Genomic DNA, 27,360 nt, shown 5'->3' on the forward strand with positions numbered 1-27,360 from the left:
GCCCAGAAGAGATGCAGATCTATATTTGTCCAATACGAGGATGACGCGTGGCATGCACGTCACCGACCACGTGGTGGGCTGTTGTCTCACGGTCTTTGTTGGATGTGATTGGGGCCTCCTGATTCAAATATGAGAAGCCAATTGATGATCATGGCCGTTTGGACAGGCTGGAGAATAAGGTTGTTTATGGCACATCAGTGTCTCTGTCATGGCTATCTTGTTTGGAATTAGTTGTTTTCGTTCAACGCCTGGATGATGGCTTCTTGGCATTGTCAGGTGGGATGATTAAGGCTATGTTTATTAAATTATTACCCCTTGTAATCTTTCTCCTTTACTTTCTTTCTTTCCCACATCATTGAATAGAAAAAATTAAAGCTTTTGTTTACTAATGTGTAATAATTGGTTTTTTTTTTTATTGGAAAATGTTAAGTACTGCACTGTTACTTTATCGATCTCCATTTTACTAAGTTAACGTGACAGTGTTATCAGTTTTTGTTAAAAAAGAAAAAAAGAAAATTAATGCCTAATGGGCACCGTCGATTGTATAAGCAAAGTGAAATGAGAGTGGGGGATAAGATCGATAACCGTGTAGTATCTAATAGTACTGTTTTATTTTTGGTTTAAAAATATGTTTTAATGTGACATAAAGATAAAAATAGTTTTTATATTTTTATGAGTGTTTTATGTTTTGAGTTATTTATTATTGTATTTGTCTTGAAAAAAAAAAAAAACACAATCAAACATACCTAAGTTGGAGGCAAGCGGCCTAAAGTAGACACAAACATAAAAATATGTATTGTTTTTTATATATATTTGGCGAGTTTACAATACTCACTAAATTATTTTTTGAAGTAGTTAACCAGATGTAGGTAAATTTTTTATTTTTTTATTTTTAACATAAATTTGCATCTCAACTAGCCAAAATAATCTCGAACTAGCCGGATGTGAATATTTAGTGGCAGTAAAAATCAATTCTTAGATCAACACTTACAAAAAGAAAAATCAGTGGCTGATTTTTACTGACACACAATTCTAATTGTATAGCAGTCATATAACAGCATATTAAATAGTATTACTCTTTGATTATTATCTCGTGGGATCACCTCAACTGCATGCCAAGTAAATATGTTTTCCACCCCAACTGTCACATCCTATGGGGTTGCAAGTCTTCTATGGGGGTGTGGCAAGAATGTGGATGAAAAATCCAGAAGCTTGCATCCGGGGCTACAAGTGGGAAGGGCCTGCTGCAATTTTGGTGGACGAAGCTTGATACTGTGTGGTCAGATGGGTTCCTGCTCCATGTGTGGTCAGATGGACCACTCTATGGCTGAAGCATTGGGAGCATGGGGTTGCAGTGAAGCTAGGTTGTGATATGGGTCTTTCCACTATGCAAATATAGGGTGATTCATTGAATGTGGTGTCAGCCTTGAAGAAGGAAGGTCACTGTTAGAGTAGCTTTGGCCATTTGATCACGGATACCCGGACTTGTCTTCATCATATGCAGCCTTTTTCTGTTCACCATGTTAGAAGAGAGGCTAATATTGTTGCTTATTGTTTGGCTAAATTAGCCCTTTCATGGTTTCTAGATGAGGTTTGGATGGAGGAGTGTTCTTCACTCATTCGGAATGTAATTCTTGCTGAGCAACTGATTTTTGATTGATCAATGAAGTTACCAATTTTTTCAAAAAATAAGAAAAAGTAAACATGTTTTCCAATTGTTTAAGATTTGAATTCCCTACCTAATACTTGACTATAGAATATCTCAAGTGCTTGGAATTTACACATGTTGGTGGAATAGGATCTTTACAATCCGCTAAAAATTAATATGATTTATTTTATGGTTTAGATTTTATTTTATTGTATTTAATGATATACGATAACATAATGATATATACATCATAAATATGTAAAATTTAATCTAAACCATGAAATAGAATATTCGGATCAAGTAAAATGGAGAGGGTCCTAATGCTGTATAATTGTATAAATGTACAATTAATCCTCCTGTGATTAAGTGTGCATTCAACATTATTTATTATCTTAAAAAAAATGATTAGTGTTTGAAAAAAAGAGAGTTTAGCCATGTGTTTGTAATATTTGACTCTAGTATGTGATCAATCTATATTACAATTATTTTGTTATAAAATTTTATGCACCAGACCCTTACAAGATTTGCCATCAAATAGGGCGACAACTTTCTTGATATTTGTTTCCTATCACAGAAAAATGGGGAGAGCTCATAATTGCCACCAAAAAGGCACCCTCTTGATAATTATGGATTATGATTCTACCGATAAGCAATTTGGGTGGTAAATATTGTTAGAATATAAATTAAATGATTAAATTTATCTTTTTTTTATGAGCTTAAGTTTTTAGAATAAGTGATGATTTATCATGGTATTAGACCAGAAGACATGAGTATGAATTCTGACTCTACAATTCATTCGTCAATTTCAGTTAAATATTTTACGTGTTGAACCTCATCTATTAAGGAGGAATTTTGATTCACACGTGAGGAGAAGTGTTAGAATATAAATTAAATAATTAAATTCATATATTCTTATGAACTTAAGCTTTTGGGTAAAATTGTGATTTTCTTTTCTTGTTTTTTAAAATAAAATAAAAAAATAAAAATAAAAATCAATCACGCAATCATTTCATGAATGTGAAAAAATCAAGAATTCTGCGCTCAACAGTTACAACATCATGAATACAATGAGGGGCTTCCTCCATAAGAACTTGTTCGTTTATAAGAAAAATCGTTTCCTTGACTAACCTATGATCATGAGCTACTCCATTGGTCACCCTTTTAACATAGATCACACTCCAAAATTGCAAAATATTCAATATAACCATGGTATCTTCAATCAATTGGTCATATCTGCACCAACTATTCCCTTCCTTTTTCAATGACTGCACAATCTAGAGAGCATCACCTTCTACCTCCACCTTTTGATATCCAAATCCCTGGCAAAATTTGCGCCCCATTAAAGCCACAGTAGCTTCTACAATAGTTGGATCAATGATAAGTAATCTAGGAGTTAGTAAAGTCACAAATACCTCTCCCTCATGGTCTCTCACCACCACCTATCAATACATATGTTTTCTCCATTTTTATCCACCTATCCATCTCAATTAACCTTCATGTGACTTATTTTTTAACGAGAGAAGTACCACCCTCAGTTTTAGCCTGAGTCATAGTGTTGGCTTTCTTTTTTTGAAATCCCCTATAGATCCACAACATTCATTACAAATTACAATACTTGAGGAATGGCAACCCACCAAAAGACTATATATATATATATATTGTTTCACGTGAGCCACAGGTTCCAAGCCACCGGCCACTGCGCAGTTCCTTTACAATAAGAATAAATTCTTCACTATCCACTGTACTCCACTGCTCTTTTGTATTTTTCGACACATACATTTTTGGCAGTTAAACAACCCCACAATATATGTCCTGTAGTTTTCTTTCTTTTTTATTTTTTTTTATTTTTTTTACGAATTAACTCTTTTATAAACTAAACTCAACCAGCATACACTCCAGTAAAGACTGGAACAGTAGCTCACTCACAAAGAGCAGCAAAACAAACAGTTAAACCAGTAACAAGAGAAACAAACAGGAATAATTACAAATGTAGCAAAGGCTGCAAGTTCCACTTCTCAACCAGATGAAGACTATGCACAATCTTTTTAGGCTTTAGCTGAGCATTTAGCCAACAATCTCAACCTCACATCCCACTTAACTTGGAGCAACAAAACCTCCTTTGATCTAGGAACATTACCATGGAGCAAGTCATTTCGGTGCCTCCAAAGATAATATACGGTTGCCCCAAAACAAAGTCTGCAAAGGGTAGAATGGAGGCTTCTTTCCCTTCATATGGGCAACACACCAACTGCCAAGAGAATCCCAATCCACAGGAGGATAAAAAAATCATGCAATCAGCCATAACATTTCTCCAAATACGCCTAGTGAAGTTGCAACTGAAGAAAATATGATCTCTGTTCTCCTGACAAGTATGGCAGAAAAGACAGAGGCTAGAACCTTCATATCCCCACAAGCACATCTTCTCCTTGGTGATGAGAGCATTCCTAAAAACCAGCCAAAGAATAAAAGCATGCTTAGGAATAGCCAATGCAAACCAAACAAACTTATGCCACTCTACCATATGAAGCTTGATCCGTAGATGCTCCCAGGTTTGAGCACATGAATAGCTTATTCCTTAACAAATGTAAAAGAGTTCTTATGAAGTTTTTTTATTAAAAAAAAAAATGTTCGTTCGAAACTTGTTCGGACAAATAAGACAAAATATTTGACAATTTCTATCGTTTTTTTTATTTAATGGGTTTTCAAAGCTTATTCCTTGTTTGCACGGTTGCACCATTTTTCTGCGCCCGTGAATAAAGCAGTGGGATTGAGGATTGTGCAGCCCAGGTGTTGATTAGACGGTGGTAAAGCTTCCAGTGGGGTTTAATAGGGCTTATGATGAAAAGACATGGGTTAGTTGCATGAAAGAGGTCAGTGGGCCCACGTGTCTCTTGTGGGATGGGTCGAATTCCACCAATTACAGCTCTACTTTACGCCTTCGTGTGAGCCCAACTTGTTTCAAGGAGGTCAGCCCAGCAAGGCCCTTGTATTACATTGGGAGAAATGACTCCGGTAATAATTGTGCACATGTTGTATAGGAATATAGATAAATGTGGTGGGACTTATGAAGTGGGTCCTAATACATGAGTTCTACCCATGTGTCTACCGTTCTGCACATGTTGTGCAAGGATCACTACTCAATAAGTGTTCGTTAAGTATCACATCAATTTATAAATGTAGTAAATACTCTTTAGACTCTACATGATAGTCCACATTTTAGTATTTGACGTGGTAATTAAATGCCACGTAAACTACCACGTTAATTTGTAAATGGCTTATAGTAAAATTTAGAGTGACCCTAACAACACTCTTTTTAATTTTTTATATATTCTCTACGATATATTGTATTTGATATGATTTGCTAAAGATATATGAGTACGTGTGGGGGGGGGGGGGGGGGGAGGGGGGATTGTTGCCTAGCTACTACCGAATACAGACATCCGACAAAAAGTCCTTTTTTATTTTATTTTTTTTAGTTGAATAAGGAAAGGGTTATAGAGAAGGATCTTTCCCACTCCTGATCCGAAATGAAGAATGAGTGGGTGATCTTAAAAACGATAATAGGGGTAGGCTCCCAAACAACAAACTTAACATAAACTGAAATAGTGTTGATATAATTATAACAAATAGGAAATAGGTCAAACAAATGACCATATCCACTCAAGAAAAAAGTTCGTCAAATGGGTCATATTGAGAATTGGGTTATGCTTTCAATTTGGGTGAGTGCAAGAATATTCCAGTTGCAAAACTTTGAATCATCTATCAAGCCCCTTTATTAAAGTAGCTTAGAAGAGTGATGAAGACTCCAATCGAGTGTCAAACAAAGCTCTAATACAAGGATGTAGAGAGCTAATCAATGCACAGAGATTAATTTGTCTTGCATGCATGCATGCATAATTTGTTACACAATATTATAGAGAAGCAACTATTTTGAAAATTATGATGCCGGAGCGTTCAGCAGTAATAAAGAGTCTTTCAACAAAGTTTTCAACACCGAAGCGTTCAGCAGCGAAGGGTTTCAAAAGAATGGTCAGAATTTAAAGTAAATACACCTAACGGTATATAGATTTATGAATTCTAGGCTTGTTCATGAATGTACGATCGCTTTTATTTCTATAAATTTTTCTATTCCTTTTTTCTTATTCTTGTATTACTTTGGGTTGTTGCTGCTGGACTAGTCGGTCTCGCAACAAATTGCTTACAACTCATTTTATAGCCTTCAATTACAGTGATAATCTTCATTGATATTCCTAAATAACTTGTTTCTCTATATATTGCAGACATCGTAAGGGGCTGCTCATGCTCCACCCCATATATATATATAGTTAACAAACTTGATATAACAAAGTGATTAGTTAATTGTGAAAGGAAACAGATTCTAATAGAAATGCAATAAAAACTACTAAGGAGATCTTCATTTATAATATTTTTGATTTTTCATCATTTTTAAAAAAAGGTGCCTAAACTTTAAAAAGAGTCAATTTAGAGTATTCATCTTTCAGTTTTTTTTCAATTTCAACCATCCATTAGAATTTTCTGTTAAACCCTATTAAAATTTTTAAAATACCCCCTCATTTTTTTCTTTAATTTTAGGAAAAAAAAATGAAAAATTGCTAGGATTTAGGTGTTGGTCAGAATTTAATAGAATTTGCAAAAATACACATGCCTGAATCTTTGAAAAAATTTATAATTTTTTTTTAAAAATATATATATATATATATGGGTATTTTGAAAATTTTGATAGAATTTAGCGGAAAATTCTGAAGGATGGTTAAAATTGAAAAACAATTAAAAGATGGATACCCTAAATTAACACTTTTTAAAGTTTGGGTACATTTTTGCAAAGTGATGAAAGATCATGGGTTATAAGTGAAGTTTTTCCAAACTATTTTTGAAATTTGTAACTGAATAACCAAAAGTCATACTCAAAATATAATAACCAAGAAAACCGTAGTCATATTTGCATTATCACGTTAAAATGAAAGTTATAATTAGGCTACATTTGTTATACTATAATGATGATTATTTGGAAGAAGAATGAGTATTACTAATAATACAAGAAGCTGGAATGGAATTACCATTCCTATTTATTGGTTTGGTGACAACACATGAACGATCAAATTTCTAATTGAAATGGAATCAAATCTCAACCAAATTTTTAGAATATCATTTTTTATAAAAATAACATAAGAGTAGCAAACCCACCCCTTGCTAGTTGGTGCCACCTCCAACCACCCATGGGGGAGATTAGAATGAAAATGATTAATGAATTTTTTGGGGGATATTCTTTTTAGGGGAATAACTATTGCTCCTAGTACCACAACAAAACTCTTTACCAAACGACCCTCACTACTTTATCAATTGAATTTCAAATATTGAATTGCTTTGCACTCTATATTATATATCTTCTCCTCCTTGACTTTTATTTGACCAATTTTCTACCATTTGTTTGTATTATTGCACTATATTATTTTTTATTGGGCCTGTTGTTGAGGAACCCACCCATTTTTCGTTTTTATGATCGTCCACTCCAATTCTTTTTTGACATGTCCACACAAGAGGGGGGGAGGGGGAAGATGAAATTCGAACTAGTAACCTCCGCTTCATGAGGTGTGGTGTCAGCCGATTGAGCTACCTCTTGAGGATCATAATTAGTGGAAAGAATCTTTCCTTGTAACATTTTTCCTTATTCAATTAGGAAAAAAAAAAAACTATCTCAACAATATTGGTGGGGCAACCAAATAACAAAATAATTATTTGATATAAGAATATCTATTTCATTTATGAGTCTATTCATGCATGTATGTCAAACGTGTCCTTAAAGTTCTTAATAATTATTTAAAGACCTTAAACCAAAATGAGGCTTAATATTTGTGAATATCTTTGTAATCCAACCATTCAATATAGATAATTCTTATTTTAATGTGAAACTAACTTTATAAGATATCACGCAAAACTACCACCATCTTAGTTGTAAGGAAGTACTAATCTTTATTGGATCAGTTCTTATGATTCTTGAGCTAGGTGCCTAGGTTCACATGGAGCACACTCTCTCTCTCTCTCTCTCTCTCTCTCTCTCTCTCTCTCTCTCTCTCTCTCTCACACACACACACACACACATATAGTTTCATATGATTCTTGAGCCACACGGCCCACACACACACACATATAGTTTCATATGATTCTTGAGCCACACGGCCCACACCCCACTAAAAGTTGATGCTAATTAACCTGAAGTAGAGGTCAATAGCGGTGGGCCTAAAGAATGACCCTTCAATCACTCAACTTTAGTCAATTCTAGCTCTTTGATTTTCCAGCAAATGAATTTGACCGTTACACTCAATTTGAAGAATTCATCCTCCAATTACAAGGAAAATTGAAAGAAACACTAAGGATTTGTTTGGCTAGTGGGTCATACCACGCACCACTTATTACCTTTTTCTTTGGGTTTGAGTATGGGATAGGGAAACGTTGTTAAGAGTCAAGACTTAAGGGTCAAATCGATTAGAGGAAAAAAAAAAAAAAAAAAACTACAAACAATTTAGAGCGTTGTTTTTTTAGTAAGGTTTTTTGGGCTTTGAATTGTTTGTTAATATTTTTTAAAAAATATATATGTTTTTTTCTTTTAAAAATAAAAAAGCATTTTCAAAATCGTCATCAAGAGATTAGAATCACTGTGATGGTGGTTCGGCCGCCCTTTTTCATTTTTGGGGTGACCGAACCACCCTTGGGGGTTTTTTTATTTATTTTTTTTAATTTTGTTTATTTTTTTAATAATTTTGAGAACATTTTGGTAAGAAGAATTGAAAAGTAGTCCGTTCATTTTAATACCAATTTCTAACATAGTGTCGAATTTCACTTGAGATTTCAGTACGAAAATGTGATGTAACTTTTAAAGTTTAGAAGTGTAATTATAAAAAGGGCAAAAATTAGTAACTAAACTATATTTTGTCCAAATTTTGAGGGACCACGAAATCCAATGCCTTCGATCCTTCTGCTTTCTGGTAATGGTATAGCAATAGCTCCATGTGGGACAGTGATTCTAATCCATAATTAAGATTTCAACTTTCTTCAATCGAAGCAATATGAAAAAGTTAAAAGATTGATAGAAGTCAAAGGGTACACACAACTAATCATGTCTACTCCCCCAAAACACTTTTAGCTTATCATTTATGAAAGAGTACTCCTGAATCGTGTATTCCTGCGCGAATGAAAGTGCATTAGTGTCTTTCACGTTCCATCTCTCTCTCTCTCTCTCTCTGACATACATTTCGGATCACCACAGGACCTTTTCTCTGTCATTGGAAAGAATTTAACCAAACCGCCCCTAAATTTCTCCTCTTTCCGCTGACGTTTTCAACAACCCACCACACAAAGCTAGGAGACAAGACAATCCCAGTGTTCTCTTTTGTCTTTTTTTTTTGCTTTTCGGTTTCTGGGTCTTTGGTCTTTGGTTTTTTTTTTTTTGGCTACTATTTGTTTGGTTTTTTCTGAAGCACAGACAATTATTGCCTTTCTGGGTTTGTTTTCATACAACAAATCCTTTCAGAAAAAAACTTCTTTTTTTTTTTATTTTGTTTTGTTTTTCAATATGAGTTTAGTTTTTCCTTCATGGGATTTTCTTATTTTTCTGTATGCATAGAAACAAATTAAGTCTTTGTTTTTATGTTTGGCTTGGTGGGTTTGCTTTGCTTTCGCGAAATTGGTGATATATATTCTTTCCTGTAACTGTTGACGAGTTGATGTCTTTGGCTGTTGGAGCTGTTTCAAGTTCCAAGAACATGGGGTTTGATGAAAACAAGGAGGGAGGTGAGAAGAGTACAAGAGAAACAGTGGAAGCAAATCGAGAGGCTGATGGCGAGGGAAAGAGGATGAGCAGACAGATGAGTGAGACTTCTGTGTATTCAGCTGAGGAAGAGGAAGATGATGAGGGAAACAAATTAGAGTTGGGCCCTCAGTACACTCTCAAACAACAGCTTGAGAAGGATAAGGTTTGTTTCTGGAAGAAAAATTCTATGCTCTTATCAAATGTATTCTGTTTCTTTTTTCTTTTTTTTCTTTTTTTTGTTCCTTTTTTTGGGGTTGAATTTTGAGAGTTCAGGATGATGAGAGCCTGAGGAGGTGGAAGGAACAGCTGCTTGGGAGTGTTGATCTTAACAATGTTGGAGGTATTCAATTATTCTATTACTAACTAAAATTTATGATGCTTAAAGAAAACTAAATTTTATGATATTATTCAGAATATCAAAAATTTATCAATTCATTTTACTTTAATCTTCAATGTTGATGATTACCAATTATCAAACTGTATAATTGACAGAAAACTACTTATTAAAAAAAAATTGACAGAAAATGATAAATCTGTACCTTTTTTTTTTTTCTTTTTAAGTAAAAGGAATTGATGATATATATATTTCAAACTTTATAATTTGTGGCTGTAAAAATTTCACATTTCCACTCTTCACTCACATGTCACTCCAATTTTTGATGATATATATTCATGCAGAAACTTCTTAATCCTTGCCTTTCTTCTGCCTAATAATTTCTAATCCTGTGAACGGATAGTTTATAAAGAAATAGGATTCAAGTATTCTTGACATGGTGTTCAACTCAGGATTCTCATTATTTTTCCTCAATTATTGGTGAATTTTTTCATATTGCAACCCTCTATTTGTTTGGTGGTAGTTTATATTATTTGCAAATCGATCAGAATTTGGTTTTCTTCATTTTTTTCCCCATCTATTGATAGTTATATCAACCAAGGAAAGCCTTATCTGATCTCTTTCTCTAAGAGAGACAAAAAAGGTAATTTTTTTTTTCCCCTCTGCGTGCAGTAAAATTCTTGTTATATGTATCTTCTATTGCAGAAACTCTTGACCCAGATGTGAAGATCCTTAGTCTGTCAATCGTCTCTCCTGGCAGATCTGACATTGTTCTTCCTATTCCTGAAGATGGAAATCCCAAAGGTTTATGGTTTACATTGAAAGAAGGTAGTAAATACCGCTTAAAATTCTCCTTCCAAGTGAGCAATAACATTGTATCTGGCCTTAAGTACACCAACACTGTTTGGAAGTCTGGTATCAGGGGTAAGTCATCAGTGTTCTTAGAATTGCCAAAACTTCAGAAAAAAAAAATTAAACATATGAACTTTTCCCTCACAACGAGTCTTATCTCTCAGTGGACAGCTCAAAAGATATGCTTGGGACATTCAGTCCTCAGCTAGAGCCTTATGCACATGTGATGCTAGAAGAGACCACCCCTTCTGGCATTTTTGCCAGGGGATCATATTCTGCTAGATCAAAGGTAACTTCCAACCATCAGTGTTCTCTTTAACTAATACACTATTTACTCAATTACTCATCTGTGAGACTAATGAAATTTATGTGGATATCCTGGACAAAGTTTCCATCTAGTTGACTGGTCACTGTTAAATCTCCACTCAACCCAAAAGTAAAAGCTTATAGGAAGAGGTAAATTTAATCATTTAATTAATACTTTAACACCCTCCTCACGTGTGGGTTCAAACTCTTTTTTAATAGGTGAGGCCCAACACGTGAAATATTTAATTGAAATAGGAGGTAAATGAAGAAGGCGGAGTTTGAACTAAGAATATTTGCTCTTATACCATGTTAAATCACCCACTCAACCCAAAAGCTTAGTAATGGTACTGAATCTATACATTGATGTTGTTGCTTCTGTTGTTTAAAGGTACCCTCCCTTTGAAATGCCTTCCCATCTAGGGAAAATGCAGAAATGAACTGAGGTGCTTTGGACTTGTAACTTCCATCAAATGTGTCTCTTTTAACCTCCCAAATGGCCCATACTTTCCTAGTGAATATTTCAATTCCAACTTGATTTAGCAATTGCTTGCAGAATCTAATGAAGTTGCCAAAACATGTTCTAGAAATTTCAGATTTATTTAGACTTTATGAAGGATCTATAGAATCCAACTTGACAGTTGAAGCTGCTATATATGCCTGAAGAAAAATCCAAATATATATGAGTCCTGATATGCAACATTTCAGTTAGGGAGTCTAATCTGTGTGTTAAGATCTATGTTCATATATCCATTCCAAGCAATTCCTGATTTCTGACATATTTTGCCTGTCTTGCATTCTTGAAACCTCTAGTCTATTCCTTTAAGAATTATTGGATGTAGTTTTCTATATTGGCCTGGATTTGTGTTTATTGTTTCTTTCTCTGCCAATGGAAAGATGCTCCTCCAAGTCAATTACTAAACTCCTCATTTCCTTTAGCCCATTAAGATTTCCATTTTCAACTTGTCTCTGTACAAGGTTCTGCCTATGAAATTATAATGAAGAAAGAAGTCAAATTGTCCCACTTTACAGAGGATATGGTCTATCTTCTCTAATTAATTTATCTGGTAAACATATTCACTATGAATTTGCTGTTGTTTGGCCAACTTTGCAACAGTTATGGCCCATGCTGAACTGTTTACTTATTCCTTGATGTAGACTTGATATGCCTGCCCTTTATTTTTTGGCTTCTTGTTGTAAATTGTCATGAACAACCTATGAGAAGTCTCAATCCAAGTCTTGGTACCACATGCCCAACCAAGGGCTCGTTTGGATTTGGATTTGGATTTGTAGTTTCAAAACATACGATTTAAAAAATAGCGATTTCTACAAATTTAATTTGAAAACGAAATTTTTTAAAACGCAGTTAAGCATTTAATAAAATCATGATTTGGCCTTTGAAATTGCATTTTAGCTTTTATAATCATACATTTTTAGGAGAACTTCACTTATAACCTTTGATATTTCATCACTTTTAAAAAAAAAAGTTACGTAAACTTTTAAAACGTGTAAATTTGGGGCATCCATCTTCCAATTTTTTTCAATTTCAACCATTTTCTTTTAAGAAAAAAAAAAAAAAATTGTTAGGATTTAGGTGTTGGTCAGAATTTAACGGAATTTACAAAAAACCCATGCCTGAATCTTTAAAAAATTTTATAATTTTTTTTTTTTAAAAAAATAAATACATGGGCATTTTGTAAATTTTAATAGGATTTAATGGAAAATTCTAAAAGATGGTTGAAATTGAAAAAAATTGGAAGATCGATGCCCCGAGTTGACACATTTTAAAGTTTAGGTACATTTTTTCAAAATGATGAAAGATTAAGGATTATAAGTGAAGTTTTTCCTACATTTTTTTTAAAATGCAATCCTAAACAATACACTTTCCGTTATTTGATTTAAAATCGCACTTGTAGCCAACAAAATCGCAGGGTCAAACAAGCTCTAAGACCTAGAGAGCAACAATTACTTTTTATTACCTTTTTTTCTTTTGGTTATTCAACAGTACTTTTTTGTTACTAAATTTATCTTTATGGTTGCAGTAATATTGTTAACACCATCTAGTCTCATGTATCCTTCTCCTTTGCAGTTTCTTGATGATGATAACAAGTGCTACTTGGAGATTAACTATACCTTTGGCATCCGAAAGGAATGGGCTGCTACTTAACTGAGAAACTTTACAGACGAACCCTAGCAAATCCCATTATTCAGTTGATGTTATTTAATCATAATCAGCTTTATATTCCCCCCCCCCCCCCCTGAATGTATCTAAACATTACTTGCATAGTTGTCTGGAATCTTAAGTACTAAAAATTTTCTGCCTGCAGTGGCCAATTTCCTTCAAATTTGACTGTAAGAGAGAGAGAGTGTCTGTGTAAGTGATTCTTTGGTGTCTGCCTTTATAAAGGAGAATTTAGATTGCCTTTTTGATACTCTTCCTGCACTACCATTATTTGCCTTTGTTTATAAGCTCACTGAGTTTCATCTTCATATCAGTGGTTGTAAAGCATTTGCCTCAGCAGAACAATATAATAAGAAAAGAAAGAGAAAAAGAAAAAGAAAAAAGGGTTGTAAAGCAGTAGAAAATGCCTTTCCTTTCAAATTCTTTTGCTGATACTGCTATAGTGAGATGAAACACACCTTTCATTTTCACTGTCAAAATTAATATCCTTCTCTTGTTCCTTTTCTTGAATTCTTGTTTCATGCTCTCATGGTTACCTTTTATGTTCTTCTGCTGCTGGTTGAAGCTAATTCCACAAAAGGTACGGGTGTACATGTAGGCAGATATTAATCGTCCGCATCCGCTATCCGCTATCCGCAACCATCTACTATTCCCGCAATTAGCAAAAAATTATTATCCTTATATGCTGATGCGAATAGCGGTTTTTTTGTATACCGATCCAGTTACATTTACATTGGTTTGATTGGCTGTGTTGCTTTCTCGTGTAGTACTTGAGCAAAAATGCTAAAGTAATATAAAATCAATATATTTTTAAAAAATTAAGGCTTTAAAAAAAATTAAAACAAACAAAAAACACTAAAAATGGCCTAAATTATTTTTAAAATTGTTTAAAATAGGCTCTAATAGAGATCCAAATAAGGCTCAAAAGGCCCATTATTTAATATGAGAATAGCTGATAATAATTGCATTTAATAACCACACGGATGCGGTTAGTAAAAACATACAATATTCGCATCCGCATCCGCATGTACACCGCTAACAAAATGTACACCGATATTAAATTGAGAAAAGTTACAAAACGATAACTTAATTATTCTCACCTCAGTTGTACCAATGAGAATAATATTGGTGGTCAATGCTAAAACATTAAAGAAGAGGGTCTGAAAATTGGAATTAGAATGCACTATACATGTTTAGAATAAGCTTGTCATTTACCCAAAGGAGATGTCAAAATCAAGGGCTCCAACATGGGAATTAGGATGGGATGTATTATGGCATACTCTCTTTTGCCTGAATGATCAAGAACAACACCACCTGTTCTTTAGCAAAAGTTGTGGACATGAATGTCCACAAGAGCAGCTCCAGCCAACATGGGTCCAACTCTATCTATTATCAAACATCCAACCAAACATCCAGCACTCCAATCATTATTGTTGTTGATGTTGCTTTAATCATTATTGAAGGGTTGATGCAATAAATTTTTAGTTCAGTCTTGGCAGAGGGATTGCAAGTAGTCAAAATGTAAATATTGTTAAAATATTAATTAAACGATTAAGTTTACCATTTTTTATTAGCTCAAGCGCTTAAGAAAAATTGTAATTTAATATGGTATTTGAATAGTGGGTCTGATTTCAAATCACGTCTCCGTAATTCACTTCTAATTTTAATTAAATATTTAATATAGTATCAACTTGAACTTTTAAATAAATGGTGATTTAACAAATGTATTACATGTGTGATTTTCAAATAAAAATAGCACCAGAGCATGTGACCAAGTTTCTAATTCAAGGTCAATTAATGCCACAATGTTGGTGCAACATATCCTTTGTAATCAAGCATGTTCTGTTTCTGCTCTAAAAGCCAATATGACAACAAAAGCCTATATCAAGCTCATAAATGCCAAGAAATTGAATTTTCATTGAAAAGTTATGCATAAGCAATAATTACTTTAGTTGGGTTTGAGTTCAATTGTTCAAAAACAATATTTTTCTTTTTTTTTTTTGTTCGATTTGATAATATTTAAACTACAAATATGGGTCACCCCTACCCACCCCATTCATCCACCAGCTGAGCTAAGGCTTAACATTAAGGTCTGAGGAAATTGTTTCAAATGCTAGGGAAATGACAACATTTTCCTTCAAATTGGGTTGGAAGAATTCATTCAACCCAGTTTATTAAACTGACATGTGTCATTAAAGTATGTGAGAGTGAAAAATTTACATGAGAATTACATGTTTTAAGGATACATGTCAATTTAATAGACCGGGTTAAAAGAATTTTCCTTCAACTTAATTTGAAAAAAAATTTCTCTACAAAAATTACCGGACCAAATAATAGAAAGCTACTTCCATCATGTTTAGCATATGTCATTTACAAATATTAGGTACAACTAAGCATTGAGTCAATAAGGATTTAGGATTTAGAAAGCAAATTTTTTCTTCTTCTTCTTCGTCTTTTTTTCATGAAATTGCATGAATTGCATGAATTTTTAAAATTTAAGATTCAAATTTAAGTTGAGTCCACTTTCGAACAAGAGGGTACCCTTTCCAATTGAGCAACCGCAATTTTGTAGCATGAAGAAGATGATAGGGCCCAAGAAAGCTATCTTCCTTGACACCAGTCTTGCTGTCGTTTGATGGGGAAATGAACAAGCTAGGTTGATGAGTCAAGACGCACCAAATTGAAATGGGTACAGAATCAGCTTGACAGGGCTTTGCTACCTTCTAGCCATACCTGAAAATAACCCCCCACCTTCTCACCTCTCTCTCTTCTTCTTCTTCTTTTTTTCTTTTTTATTTTTTTTTTTATTTTTTTTATTTTTCATCTATTTGCTAACTCATAGTTAGCATTGTTGTAACAAAAGAACTTTTTATGATATATAACTAAAACAAAAGCAGAGATACAAAATACAAGGTTAGATCCAAACAATGGGACAAACCATACGTACCCATGGATAAGATAAGTGGGCCTAAAGCCCAGTACAACAACATCAGCCCAACGGCCAAAGAAAGGGGCCGTGGCGTGAAACTTACGGTATGTAATCGAAGTCGACCTAGATACAATAAAGATTGGCTCATGCATAACCAAAAATTCGATCATGACTGAGAAGAGAGAAGCCTCGGTTGAAAGTGAATACTAGATAGTAGCTGACACGGATGCCTCTATGGTGGAAAGTCACCGGGAGTAAGAGGCAAAAGAGAAGCCGGAAACAGGTAGGATTGTGCATGGTCGCAAAAAGATTTGGTCTTAGAGGGCGGCGCATGGACCACACGCATTAACTTGAATGATGAAAGATTAAATCTAACTAACAATTAAGCAGGTAGATAATGACACTGTACTTTATCTATAAGTGAAGGAAGAGCTTTTATCTCAAAACAAAATTTTCAAGCATGATGGGTTAACCTTGAACTTCCTTTCTACATGAAAGGTAAAACATATCATTAGAGTAAAAAATTATTAATTAATTAAATATAATAATTCAATTTAAACGAGGATCACGTGTGAAACCACACCTTCCCCGCAAGCTGCCATAGAAATCTCTAATCTCTATACAACTCCCAAGTTAATATTAATTAATTAAAACACTTGACTTGATTTTGCTGCAAATTCCAATGCAACTTCACATGCCTCCCCGTAACACTAGCACTAATTTCCTCCTCCTTGAAAATCTTGAATGCCGTTCTTCCATATAGTCTCTTCTGGATTCGATTGGACAATTTTGCCCTTCTTTTTAAAGGAATATGAGGATACCGTTCCGTCTCTTTTATCTGAGAATAATGCTAAAAATCATATTTTTATCTTAGTACTATTTTATTATAATGACGTGATAGTATTGGTTAGCCATTGTGCAATTATTACTTTTAGGTTTCCGCATTCGTGCCATGCGATTATTATCCGTATCCGCGCGGTTATTATCTGCAATCCGCATATGAAGTAATTGATGTTTTGGATTACTATCTAAATTTATATGCAAGTTTAAATAAATTAAGGTTTCATTTATTACACAATTTACGACTATCAATCATAGAGGATCATTGTTTCATAGAGTAATCGAGATTTGGATTACCCAAAGAAAAGAAAAACAATAAATGTAATAATGTATGACTTTGAGATGATAGTGAAAAAAACTTAACATAACCAAAAAGTTATGAACTACCAAATTCAAAACGACCCAATTTTAATAAATTTAATTAAATATATATAATATATATTATATATAAAGGGACCGCATATGCGAATAACGGATGAAAACGATTATTACCTGTTTACATTTTCACCCCTACTATTTAGTATTACTCTCTCTAAGTTGCTAATAAGATGAAACAGTGATAGAAAAAAAAAATGTGTTTTTATTATTTCTCACTCAGCCCAATGATTTTTTATTATTATTATTTTTTTTTTTTTAAGGAGTCTAATGATTAGTTAAAATACCTAACTTGATTTGACCACGAAGTCCAATGAAACTTCGATCACATGCCTCCTCTCCGGTTTGCTCTTCCAAAGAGAAAGTCTTCAATGCTTTTTTTTGAAGCGAAAAATCATATTTAGTTGTTAGATTTTTATCTTATTTGAATTTAATTTTTGAGTTTCTAATTTTAAGAATATAATTTTTAAGTTTTGTACAAATTTTAAATAGGCCTCTCTGTCACTTTTTTCCTTAAAATTAATTATTTGTAATATTTCATGTGTGTCTCAACTGACACATCAACATTCATATCAGCACATAATATCAATGTCACATCATTAAGCGCCAAGTCATCCATAGTTAAAAAAAAAAAAAAAAAAAGAAAGAAAGAAAGAAAGAGGAAGAACAAGAATAAGAAGACCAAACTCTAGAAACAAAAATCTTCTTCGTCATCTTAATGTTCTAAATTTGGAACATTAGATAAAAAACCATTAAATTTGATGTTGACATGAACATTAACATTGTTGGTAGTAACATGAACCCAAGAATGTCAAATGAAACACATGTGACAAATGAAAATTGTTAACTTTGACGGTAAAGTAATAGATGGATCAATTTGAAACTTAGTTAAAACCTAAAGACCTTATTTGTGACATCAAAGCCTCCGCCCCTAATTTCGTCTTTGCATGTACCAATCAAATACATTCATAATCCAATCTTATTCTAAAACCGAGGTACCTCCCTCGTTCTATAAATACATAAAAAAAAAAATGGAAAAATTATATATATATATATATATATATATATATATATATATATATGCGCTAAGTATATCATGTTCAATATTATTCATGCCTAATTATACCAAATAATTGTATTAACTTCCAATTACTCCCAATAATAACGTACGGGATAACAAATATTTTCTAATATATATTTTAAGTTGGCATGCAAATCCCAATATTTCCATTTTCCAAATTGTCAAATATTTTCATATTGCCCATACAATGCGACAAAGATGGGTTAATTGATCAAATGGTTGGTGTCATTGGTGTGTCGGCAGGTCCAAAACTCCAAGGGACGCATGAAAAGACGGCGTCGTTTTCCTAGTAAAGAGAGCTGCATTGGCTAACATGAGCCAGGAGGACATTCGAATTTTTAACTATTTGTTGTCTGAATAATTATGTAGAGAATTTTTATGGGATTTATTTAATTATCCGAGTAGAGGACCAATTGCCCGATATTTATTTGAACAAATAAATTTGATAAGAACTTCATATTTGATGTCCCAAATTAATAGCAATTTAAACGACAAAGTTGTTGAGAGTATCTGTTAGGAAGACACGTGTATGCTACATGTCGTGTGGAGGGGTGCGCATGTTAGCGAAATCATTGAGCACAGTTGGCATCGGGCCTCCTGGTGGTGGTGGTGGCGGTGGGAATAACAACGCGACAGCCAATGCTGGTTGGTCCAAATCTCATGGTGGGCCCCAGTTAAGAACCTTCTCTGTTCTTTCAAGTTCAACCCACGATATTTTGATCAATTCCTACCTGAGATGGGACAAGGATACACTAAAATTTCTTTAGTATTTTATTGGTAAAATCTCAATATTGGTGTATGTGATTAACATAAATTATAAATCGCTTTATCTAATATTAAAATTAATTCAAAAATTTTTTTGGTTGACTTCATTTATAAATCGCTCCTTTCCTTAGAATTAAATTCCATTAAAAAAACTTGACAGATTCCGTTAGGCGTCACGTCAACGCCAACCGGCAGCCACCCATTTTCTCTTTTCAAATTTTATTATTTTTTAAAATAATTTTTAAGTTTTATTTATTTTTATTTTTTTGTTATGATCGACATATATTGTAATCTTAATGTGGCTGACTTGGCACCTAACAAAATATATCAAAATTTTTAATGGAATTTGACTTTAGGGAGTGATTTATAAATTAAGCTAACCCCATAGATTTCTGAATTAATTTTGATACCAGATAAAATGATTTATAATTTAGGCCAATCACAAGAACCAATTGTGTAGTTTTCTCAAAAATATGCATAATTCTTTAAATATTTATTATTGTTTTCAAATTAAATTATTAAGATTTTGTCATATTAGTATTTATCGCTGAGTAATTTATTTAGGCAATTTTTTTAAAATTTTATTTAACACTGTATCAACTGTACTGAAGAGTTTATTAGGGTTTTCCATCCCCCTATTTATCTTGCTTCTATTTAGTTAACACAAGCCAAATTACTTTGACCTAAAATGAAATGAGCCTAATGGGTGGGGTTCAAGATAGCCTGGTCCAATATTTACCCATAATAGTCTAATAGATACAATGATGATTGTGCATTTATTATATTATTATACATGGTTATCATCATTATTGTCATAATTGCTCAAATCATTTTAAAAAATACATATAAGAATCATGCTTTTTAAAGATAAATGTTAATTTAATAAATTGAATTAGATGAATTTCCTTCGATCCAATTTTAAATAAAACTTTGTCCACTTATTACCAAAATAGAGTTTTCGTGTGAAAAATATATTTATATAATGTACATATCATAGCATATACTATATGGTATATTTATAACTATAAGAAAAACAAATATATGTTTTGGAAGCAGTTACTCATAGGGTTATCTAAATGAAATTAACATCCATAAACTCAGGAAGATTGTCTAAGACTGCTTCAAAGCTTACAACCACACACCCATGTCATTCCCTAAGACAAATACACTTTAACCGCTTAAACTACAACTATATTTTTATTTGCGCTTTCGAGCTTTAAAAAATGAGATTGGGTACCCCCTACACTACCAATACATGTCAAATTAGACACTCGATCTGTTAGTATTTATGGTAAGAATAGATGGAAAAGATGTTACATGCACTGCACGTGATATCTTTTTCATTTTTCTCCCTAAAATATCTTTAAAGTTATTACAAAAATTAAATTAAACAAAATAAAAAACTTAAAGAGTACCAAAGAGGGGTGGCTGAACCACTCGCCACATTTTATAATAGTGGTTCAGTCACTCCCATTTTCGTTTATGCCTTTTTTGGGAGTGGCCGAACTACCTCTAACCCTCTACGGTCTACCTTTTCATTTTGGAGGATGGCCTACGCCACCTCCATTTTCATTTTTGGGGTAATCAAACCACAACTTAGTTGTTTTTTTTTTACTCGATTTTTTGTTTTTTTAAAAATATATTTCATGCTTTTATGTTTTATTTTTGTAACAATATTTAGCACATTTTGTGACGTTTTACATTGCCTGGGAATGAGGATGTGCTTATATGTATAAATGCACCATTTATGACACAATGCATTTTAAAGTCGTGATAATTATGAACCTATCAGAACTCTGCAGTTAAGCGTGCTTCTGCGAGAGCAATCCCAGGATGGGTGACCTCCTGGGAAGTCTGGTTTGGGAGCTAAAAGCGGACAATATTGTGTCATTGGGGGTGGGTCGTTACAAATAGTATCAGAGCTATTGCCCAGCCTGAGATGGTGGGAGCGTGCACAAGCCAATGAGGGACGCGCTGGGTCCAAAGAGGGGGTGATTGTGACGTCTCACATCGCATGGAAATAAGGATGTGCTTATATGTATAAATGCACCCTTTATTACACAATGCGTTTTAAAGCCGTGATGGTTATGAACCTATCAGAACTCCGCAGTTAAGCGTGCTTATGCGAGAGCAATCCTAGAATGGGTGACCTCTTGGGAAGTCTAGTTTGGGGAGCCAAAAGCGGACGATATTGTGTCATTGAGGGTGGGTCATTACACATTTTGGTAAGAATAATTGAAAAATAGTCACGGGCCCTATTTTTTTTCTTATGCCAATTTTGAACAGAGTATCTAATTTGACATGCAAAGATAATATGGTTTTTGGATTGTTCAACCACTTATTCGGTTAGATGAGTTTCATAAATGATTTCTTAAAGTCACTTGCTCGAATTCTCTCAGATTCAAACAAATAATTTAAGAGAATCTTAATCCGAATAAAAATGTCGTCACGATTAAGATAAATAATTTAAGAGAATTTTAATCCGAAATAAAAATGTGGTCATGATTAAGGAAGTTTCGCGTATTTGTTTATAACAAATCCCGACATGTCCACGCTAGCAAGTAAAGTGTGAATAATCATGCAACGAGAAATTCCAGAGAAATTGAAAGAGATTGTAATTATGGGGTAGAGTGAAAGTTTGGTGTTCGCACGAAATAAAAAACGAGTTAGTTGAGATGATTTGGAAAGCCCATCCTACATTACTCTTTTTTCTTGGGAAAGTTCTTCCACTATACCATTACTTAATCTCCAAAGAAGAACCTTCCCTGGTTCAGTAACAGCCCCCCCCATGTAATTTCTACCTACTCTACACCTTTTTGTTTTTTATCTGTATCCTCATCCCCAGCTGGTAAACCCCCACAGTTTTTATCTTTACCAATCAATCCTTCTTTATATAGACACAGACACATTGCAGTGTCCATTGCATTATCATTCCCCACCTCTCTCTCTCTCTCTCTCTCTCTCTGAGTTCCTCGTTTGTGAGGTCTGTGTCCTTCAATCTCTGCTCCCATTGCACCTATTTTCTGTAACTTGGTTGTCTATTATTCCTTTTGGGGTTATTTTTTTTCTTTTTCTTTGGTGTGTATATGTTTAGTTTTTGTGGCTGATATCTTGAACTGATCTAGATCTTTTGCTTTCCTGTTGGTGATATGTACATTGTCTGTGACTGGCCTGCTTTTGTCTTACAGAAAATTTGTTGACTTGGGTTTACCAAGAAACAGTGGTACAAGTATTCTTTACATTTCAATGTCATCTGTTGCATTGCATCTCTTCCATCTGGTTCAATATATCTTCTGAGATCTTCTGACCTTTCTCTACTTCTTATGAGCTTCCTTCCATGTTTTTTATGACATTCGATCCATTTTTCCTTTTCTGGTATTAACTAATTTCTTGATAACTGGATCAAGATCTAGAATTTTCTTTCTAATCTGGTTCTTGCAGAGGATTTTTGAGTTGGGTTTTTGAAATGGGGTTATGATCTGCTTTGTAAATGAGGTTTTGAACTTGGAGCTAGGGAGTTTGAAAGAACTTCAACCCACATTGTGGTTTAATTATATATAGACCATGATTTGTGCTAAATATTCTGAGAAGTGAGATCTATTTGTGCTGACTGGCTTTAGTTCTTGCAGGAATTTGGAGAGCCTTGTCACATCAGGAAGCAACATAAGATTTATGAAAAACATGGGATTTCCCATGATTTTTATGGCTTTTAGTACACTGTTTTTTCTGTGTTCTTCATCAGCATATGCTCAAACTGCTAGTCCTCCCTCACTAAGCCCAACTCCAGCACCAGCACCAGCACCAGCATATGTCAACCTCACTGATTTGCTCACTGTAGCTGGTCCATTCCACACCTTCCTCAGCTACCTTGAGTCCACCAAAGTCATAGAAACCTTCCAAAGCCAAGCCAACAACACTGAGGAAGGCATTACCATCTTTGTCCCAAAAGATACTGCCTTCTCATCTCTTAAGAAGCCTTCTCTATCCAATCTCACTCAAGCACAGCTCAAGTCACTCTTGCTCTTCCATGGCTTGCCACATTACTACAGCCTTGCTGACTTCAAGAACCTTAGCCAATCAGGCCCTATACCTACCTTTGCTGGTGGGCAATACACTTTGAACTTCACTGATGTGTCTGGGACAGTCCACATCGATTCAGGATGGACAGACACCAAGGTGAGCAGCAGTGTTCATTCCACTGATCCTGTTGCAATTTATCAAGTCGACAAGGTTCTTCTTCCTGAGGCAATCTTTGGCACCGACATTCCTCCAACCGCAGCTCCAGCTCCATCTCCAGATATTGCCCCTGTTGCAGATTCTCCATCTGGAGGGACTGCTCAAGGCGAGTCATCCCCCACATCTGCACCAAATTCTTCTTACAGGATGATCAGCTGGGGAATTTGGAGTCGCATGGTTTTGGCACTTTCAGGTGTGCTGGTCTTGTTCTTGTGAGGGAGAATTTGTTGAATCTTTTTTATTTATGTTGAGAGGGTTATTTGGATATCTTTCATTTGCTTTCACTGAAACCATTTTTTTATGAACATATATGTTGTCGAATTTATGTATGAGAATGTCAGATCTGTCATTTAAATTGCCTTTCGTTCATTTGTATACTAAAATGGTTGTACTCAATCTATCAAACTCAATTCTTGTGTTATAATGTGAAAGTGGCATAATATTGAGCTGTAAGATGTCACATAATCACTTAATGGTGCCTTTTCAAACTTCTGTTAATTAAACACGTTGTTACTTCAGCAAGACTCCAGGAAAATCTTCCTCTAAAAGTGATATGACCAATGAGAAAAGGAAAAACAAGAAAAGCAGCAAAACTCATGATTTCTTTTGTTAAAGTATGCTGTATGTCACTTTCCACCTTTTTCTGAGGCTACAAGTTTAATCAAATTGATTGTGGCAAACATTTTTTTTAGCAATATGGTCACCCTGGCCAATCAAGTTTTGACAAGGGTTGTTTGGTCATTACACCCCTTACTCAAAGAACTTAATTGGAGAAAAAGGAAGGAATAAAAGACACAACAAGGCCTCGAGAGCGGATCTCAATTCCTTACCATTGAAATTTTCTGCAATTGTCTGCTCCTTGTAATCAGGCAAACAATTGTGAGAAGCTCTCGATGGGGTTTACCTGCCCCACCTGCTCAGCCCGAGCACATGTTTAGGCAAGTGAGTCCCATTGAGAGCCTCTCACAATTGCAATTGGACCGGCCACAATTCGAATATGAAATTGCAGCCAATCCCAATCCCTTTTAAAGCAGAGGCTGGGGTTGTATATGGAATCTTCCTGTAATAAAAGGATTTCTGGCATCTGAATAATTTTCTTGTTACCAATTTTTAACATATGCAGGTACTATATTCCTTGTGTAATTGCATTCTCAGGGTGGATGAAGATGTAATTGAAGTTGCGTAGTTAGGAAGCTAATTCCCAACAGCTGGGACATGTAATGTGGAAAAGTTGGTTGCATCTTACATTAAACAACTGGATTTACTTCCCAAGGATCTTAAAAAACCCATCTTCACGTAACTAATCACCAGGAAGATCTTCTATTTTAGCTAATGCCATGTTACAATCCTTGTGTCATAGATGGGTTAAATCTAATATTAACCATGTATATATAAGCTCTTAGACACCATTCTCTTAGAAGTCGGTTTTCAAATGTGAGTTCTACCTAAAATTTGTATCATTTTTTGAGTTAAGAGCACCTCTAATTGCTCATAAAAAATTTAAGATTTCTTGAAAATCCTACAAATCTATATTTCTTGTTAATTTCTCATCCTACATTACGTACGCACGTAACATGCCATGCCTAAATACATTGGTTGAATAGCCTGCTTTCCATATTAGCTATAGGAATTGACATTTTAAGCACAAGAGCTTAAAGGGCTACAGATCGAGATCCCATGTAATTATTTGTCCTCTGCAATGGAACAAAAAATTGTAAGAGGCTCTCGATGGAGTCTTCCTGTCCGAGGGCTCGGGCTGCCCAAACAACGAGAGCTCCTGTTAGGCGGGTGGGTCTCATCAAGGTCTTCTCACAAATCCGAAGAATTTCATGCAATTCAATCACCTTGATTAGGGCTGATCAAATATTCGCAAACCCGCCCCAACCCGCATGCCCCACCCCACTCCTAAAATCCCGGGTTTTAGTTGATTTTTTGCAGGTACGGGTCCAAAAATGATATACCCGTGCGAGGCGGGGCGGGTTGCAGGTTGGGGTTTTTAAAAACCCCAAGGACCCTCCCCGCTCCTCACAATTAAAAAGAAAAAGAAAAAACAAAAAAAAAAAAACAAAAAACCCTAGTAGACTTGCAGTCCCCAGCCCCCCCGCCCCCACCCCCGCCCCCCTCCCTCCTCTTCACATTTTTTCCTTTATTTTCTTCCTAAACTCTAGCGTTGCACCCCTGCGCATCTTCTTCTTCAAGATTTCCTGCCGAATCCTGCGTGCTGCGTTTGCTCCACGCCCACGCCCACGCCCACGCCCACATGAAAGGTACTTTCTCTCGGTCTCTTCTTTTCTTCTTTCCTTCTTCTCTTCTTCTGATCCACTTATTTTTATTCACACTAATCTATTGTCTGGTTCCTAGGAAAATTTGTGAAAAAGAAAATGTGGAAGAAATACCCGTGGGGATCCCCGCATACCCGCGGATCCCTACCCTGTGCATTCCCTCCCCACCCCCAACCGCCTCGCTTGGTTGCAGGGCATTTTTGGCGGGGTGCAGGGCCAAAAAAAAGCCATCCCCGCCCCCCGCCCCAAGCTCAGACCTAACCTTCATTGCATGAAATCTCTTGTAAGTGTGAGAGATCAAATAAGATCCACCTGCCTGTAGGGGAGATTCCATCAAAAGGGCTAGTCTCTTCTCAAACAATCCAGCCAAAAGCCAAACTTAATTATTTCATGTGAAGGCCCCACAGCCAACAGAAGCTGAGATTTAGTCTTTAAATGCTCATTTATTACACCCCATTATGCCACAACAAATATCTTCACCGATTGTGTAAAGTTGGTCACCAACAAAACAAATGATTCCCAGTGCGACAATTACTGTACCTTTACTAGGTAGATGCCAAACTTGTGTGGACCTCTCAAGGATTAGGACAAGTTAAAGCCAAAAAAATTAGTTGGCACATTAAGCATTAACCAACATTAGGTAGCAACTAACTTTTTTTTTTTTCCACCTAATTGATGATCTTTTGTTCATTTTGGGGTTTAAAAGAAGAAAGAAAATTGATGAGTTATATCGCCTGATCTCTCATTGTAGTTAAAAAAACTGCAGCAACTCTAATCATAGTTAAACACACTTATATTACCTTTAACCTTTAATTTGGAAGGACAAAGTTTTTCTTTTTTTTAATTCAGTCTATTAAATTGACATCTGTCTTTATAGCATGCATTTTTACATGCATTTTGAATGTCCTTTTTGAAATTATGAGTTCTAGTAATGCCCAGATAACTATAACATGACAACTACTATTAAATTGTGTTAAATCATTACTTATCTCAAAAGCTTAGGTCGATAGAAAATAAATCATTACTTATCTCAAAAGCTTAGGTCGATAGAAAATGACCAACTTTGATACCATGTTAAATTACCGCTTATCTTAAAGAGTAATACTGGCCTTGTTTGCCAAGGACAGGAACGGTACAGAGTAGTGCATAGCACTATTCTCATTATTTTTCTCACTTTTTTACATTTTTTTTAATAACAATTAACATCAAAACATTCCTACTTTTTTCATTTTTTATATCACATCAATAATTTTTTTATTACTATTCAAATAAAAAAATTCAGTACAATACAAAACTTTTTTACTTTTCCATATAAATTCTTTTCACTTTATATCACATCATCACTTTTTATTAATTTCAAAATTAACAACTTACTACTCTGTTATATACATGTCTTTGCCAAACAACCCCATTATTTAGTAGACTTCTATATGACTGTCATACAACTGGAACAATATGACAGTAAAAATTAAACCTTTTTTTTTTTAAGTGCTAATCAAATAACTAATTTTTATTATTATAAGTCATATGGCAATTATATAATAGTCAATTAAATTAGATTATCCCATAGGAGAGGAAGTCATTGACATGGCAATGGCAGCTTTATGGTGTGTTTGGTTCGTATAAAAAGTTGAATAATATTCAATTTTTTAAAAAAATAAATTATATTTTATTTAACTTTTTCAAATTTTTTTAAATTTTATCT

At 34.5% G+C, this 27,360-nt stretch overlaps 2 protein-coding genes across 3 annotated transcripts; both read left to right on the plus strand.

Annotated features, from left to right (window-relative positions):
- Positions 1-8,797: 8,797 nt before the first annotated feature.
- On the plus strand, positions 8,798-13,404 carry LOC133859408 (rho GDP-dissociation inhibitor 1-like). Of its 2 annotated transcripts, XR_009898745.1 has the most exons (6): positions 8,798-9,639; positions 9,750-9,816; positions 10,516-10,734; positions 10,827-10,951; positions 13,055-13,204; positions 13,258-13,404. XR_009898745.1 is itself a non-coding variant. In XM_062294809.1 (5 exons), exons 1-5 carry the CDS (start codon positions 9,391-9,393, stop codon positions 13,130-13,132), a joined length of 738 nt encoding a protein of 245 aa, XP_062150793.1. In that variant the 5' UTR covers positions 8,799-9,390; the 3' UTR covers positions 13,133-13,404. The 2 variants fall into 2 exon arrangements, 1 of the variants encoding a protein (XP_062150793.1); XM_062294809.1 differs by having other exon boundaries at positions 8,799-9,639; positions 13,055-13,404.
- An 8,541-nt stretch (positions 13,405-21,945) lies between these two features.
- On the plus strand, positions 21,946-23,736 carry LOC133861465 (fasciclin-like arabinogalactan protein 7). Its single transcript, XM_062297259.1, has 2 exons — positions 21,946-22,120; positions 22,767-23,736. Exon 2 carries the CDS (start codon positions 22,810-22,812, stop codon positions 23,587-23,589), a length of 780 nt encoding a protein of 259 aa, XP_062153243.1. The 5' UTR covers positions 21,946-22,120; positions 22,767-22,809; the 3' UTR covers positions 23,590-23,736.
- Positions 23,737-27,360: the final 3,624 nt, after the last annotated feature.

The sequence above is a fragment of the Alnus glutinosa genome, chromosome 2 (assembly GCF_958979055.1).
Source record: "Alnus glutinosa chromosome 2, dhAlnGlut1.1, whole genome shotgun sequence".
Lineage (NCBI taxonomy): Eukaryota > Viridiplantae > Streptophyta > Magnoliopsida > Fagales > Betulaceae > Alnus > Alnus glutinosa.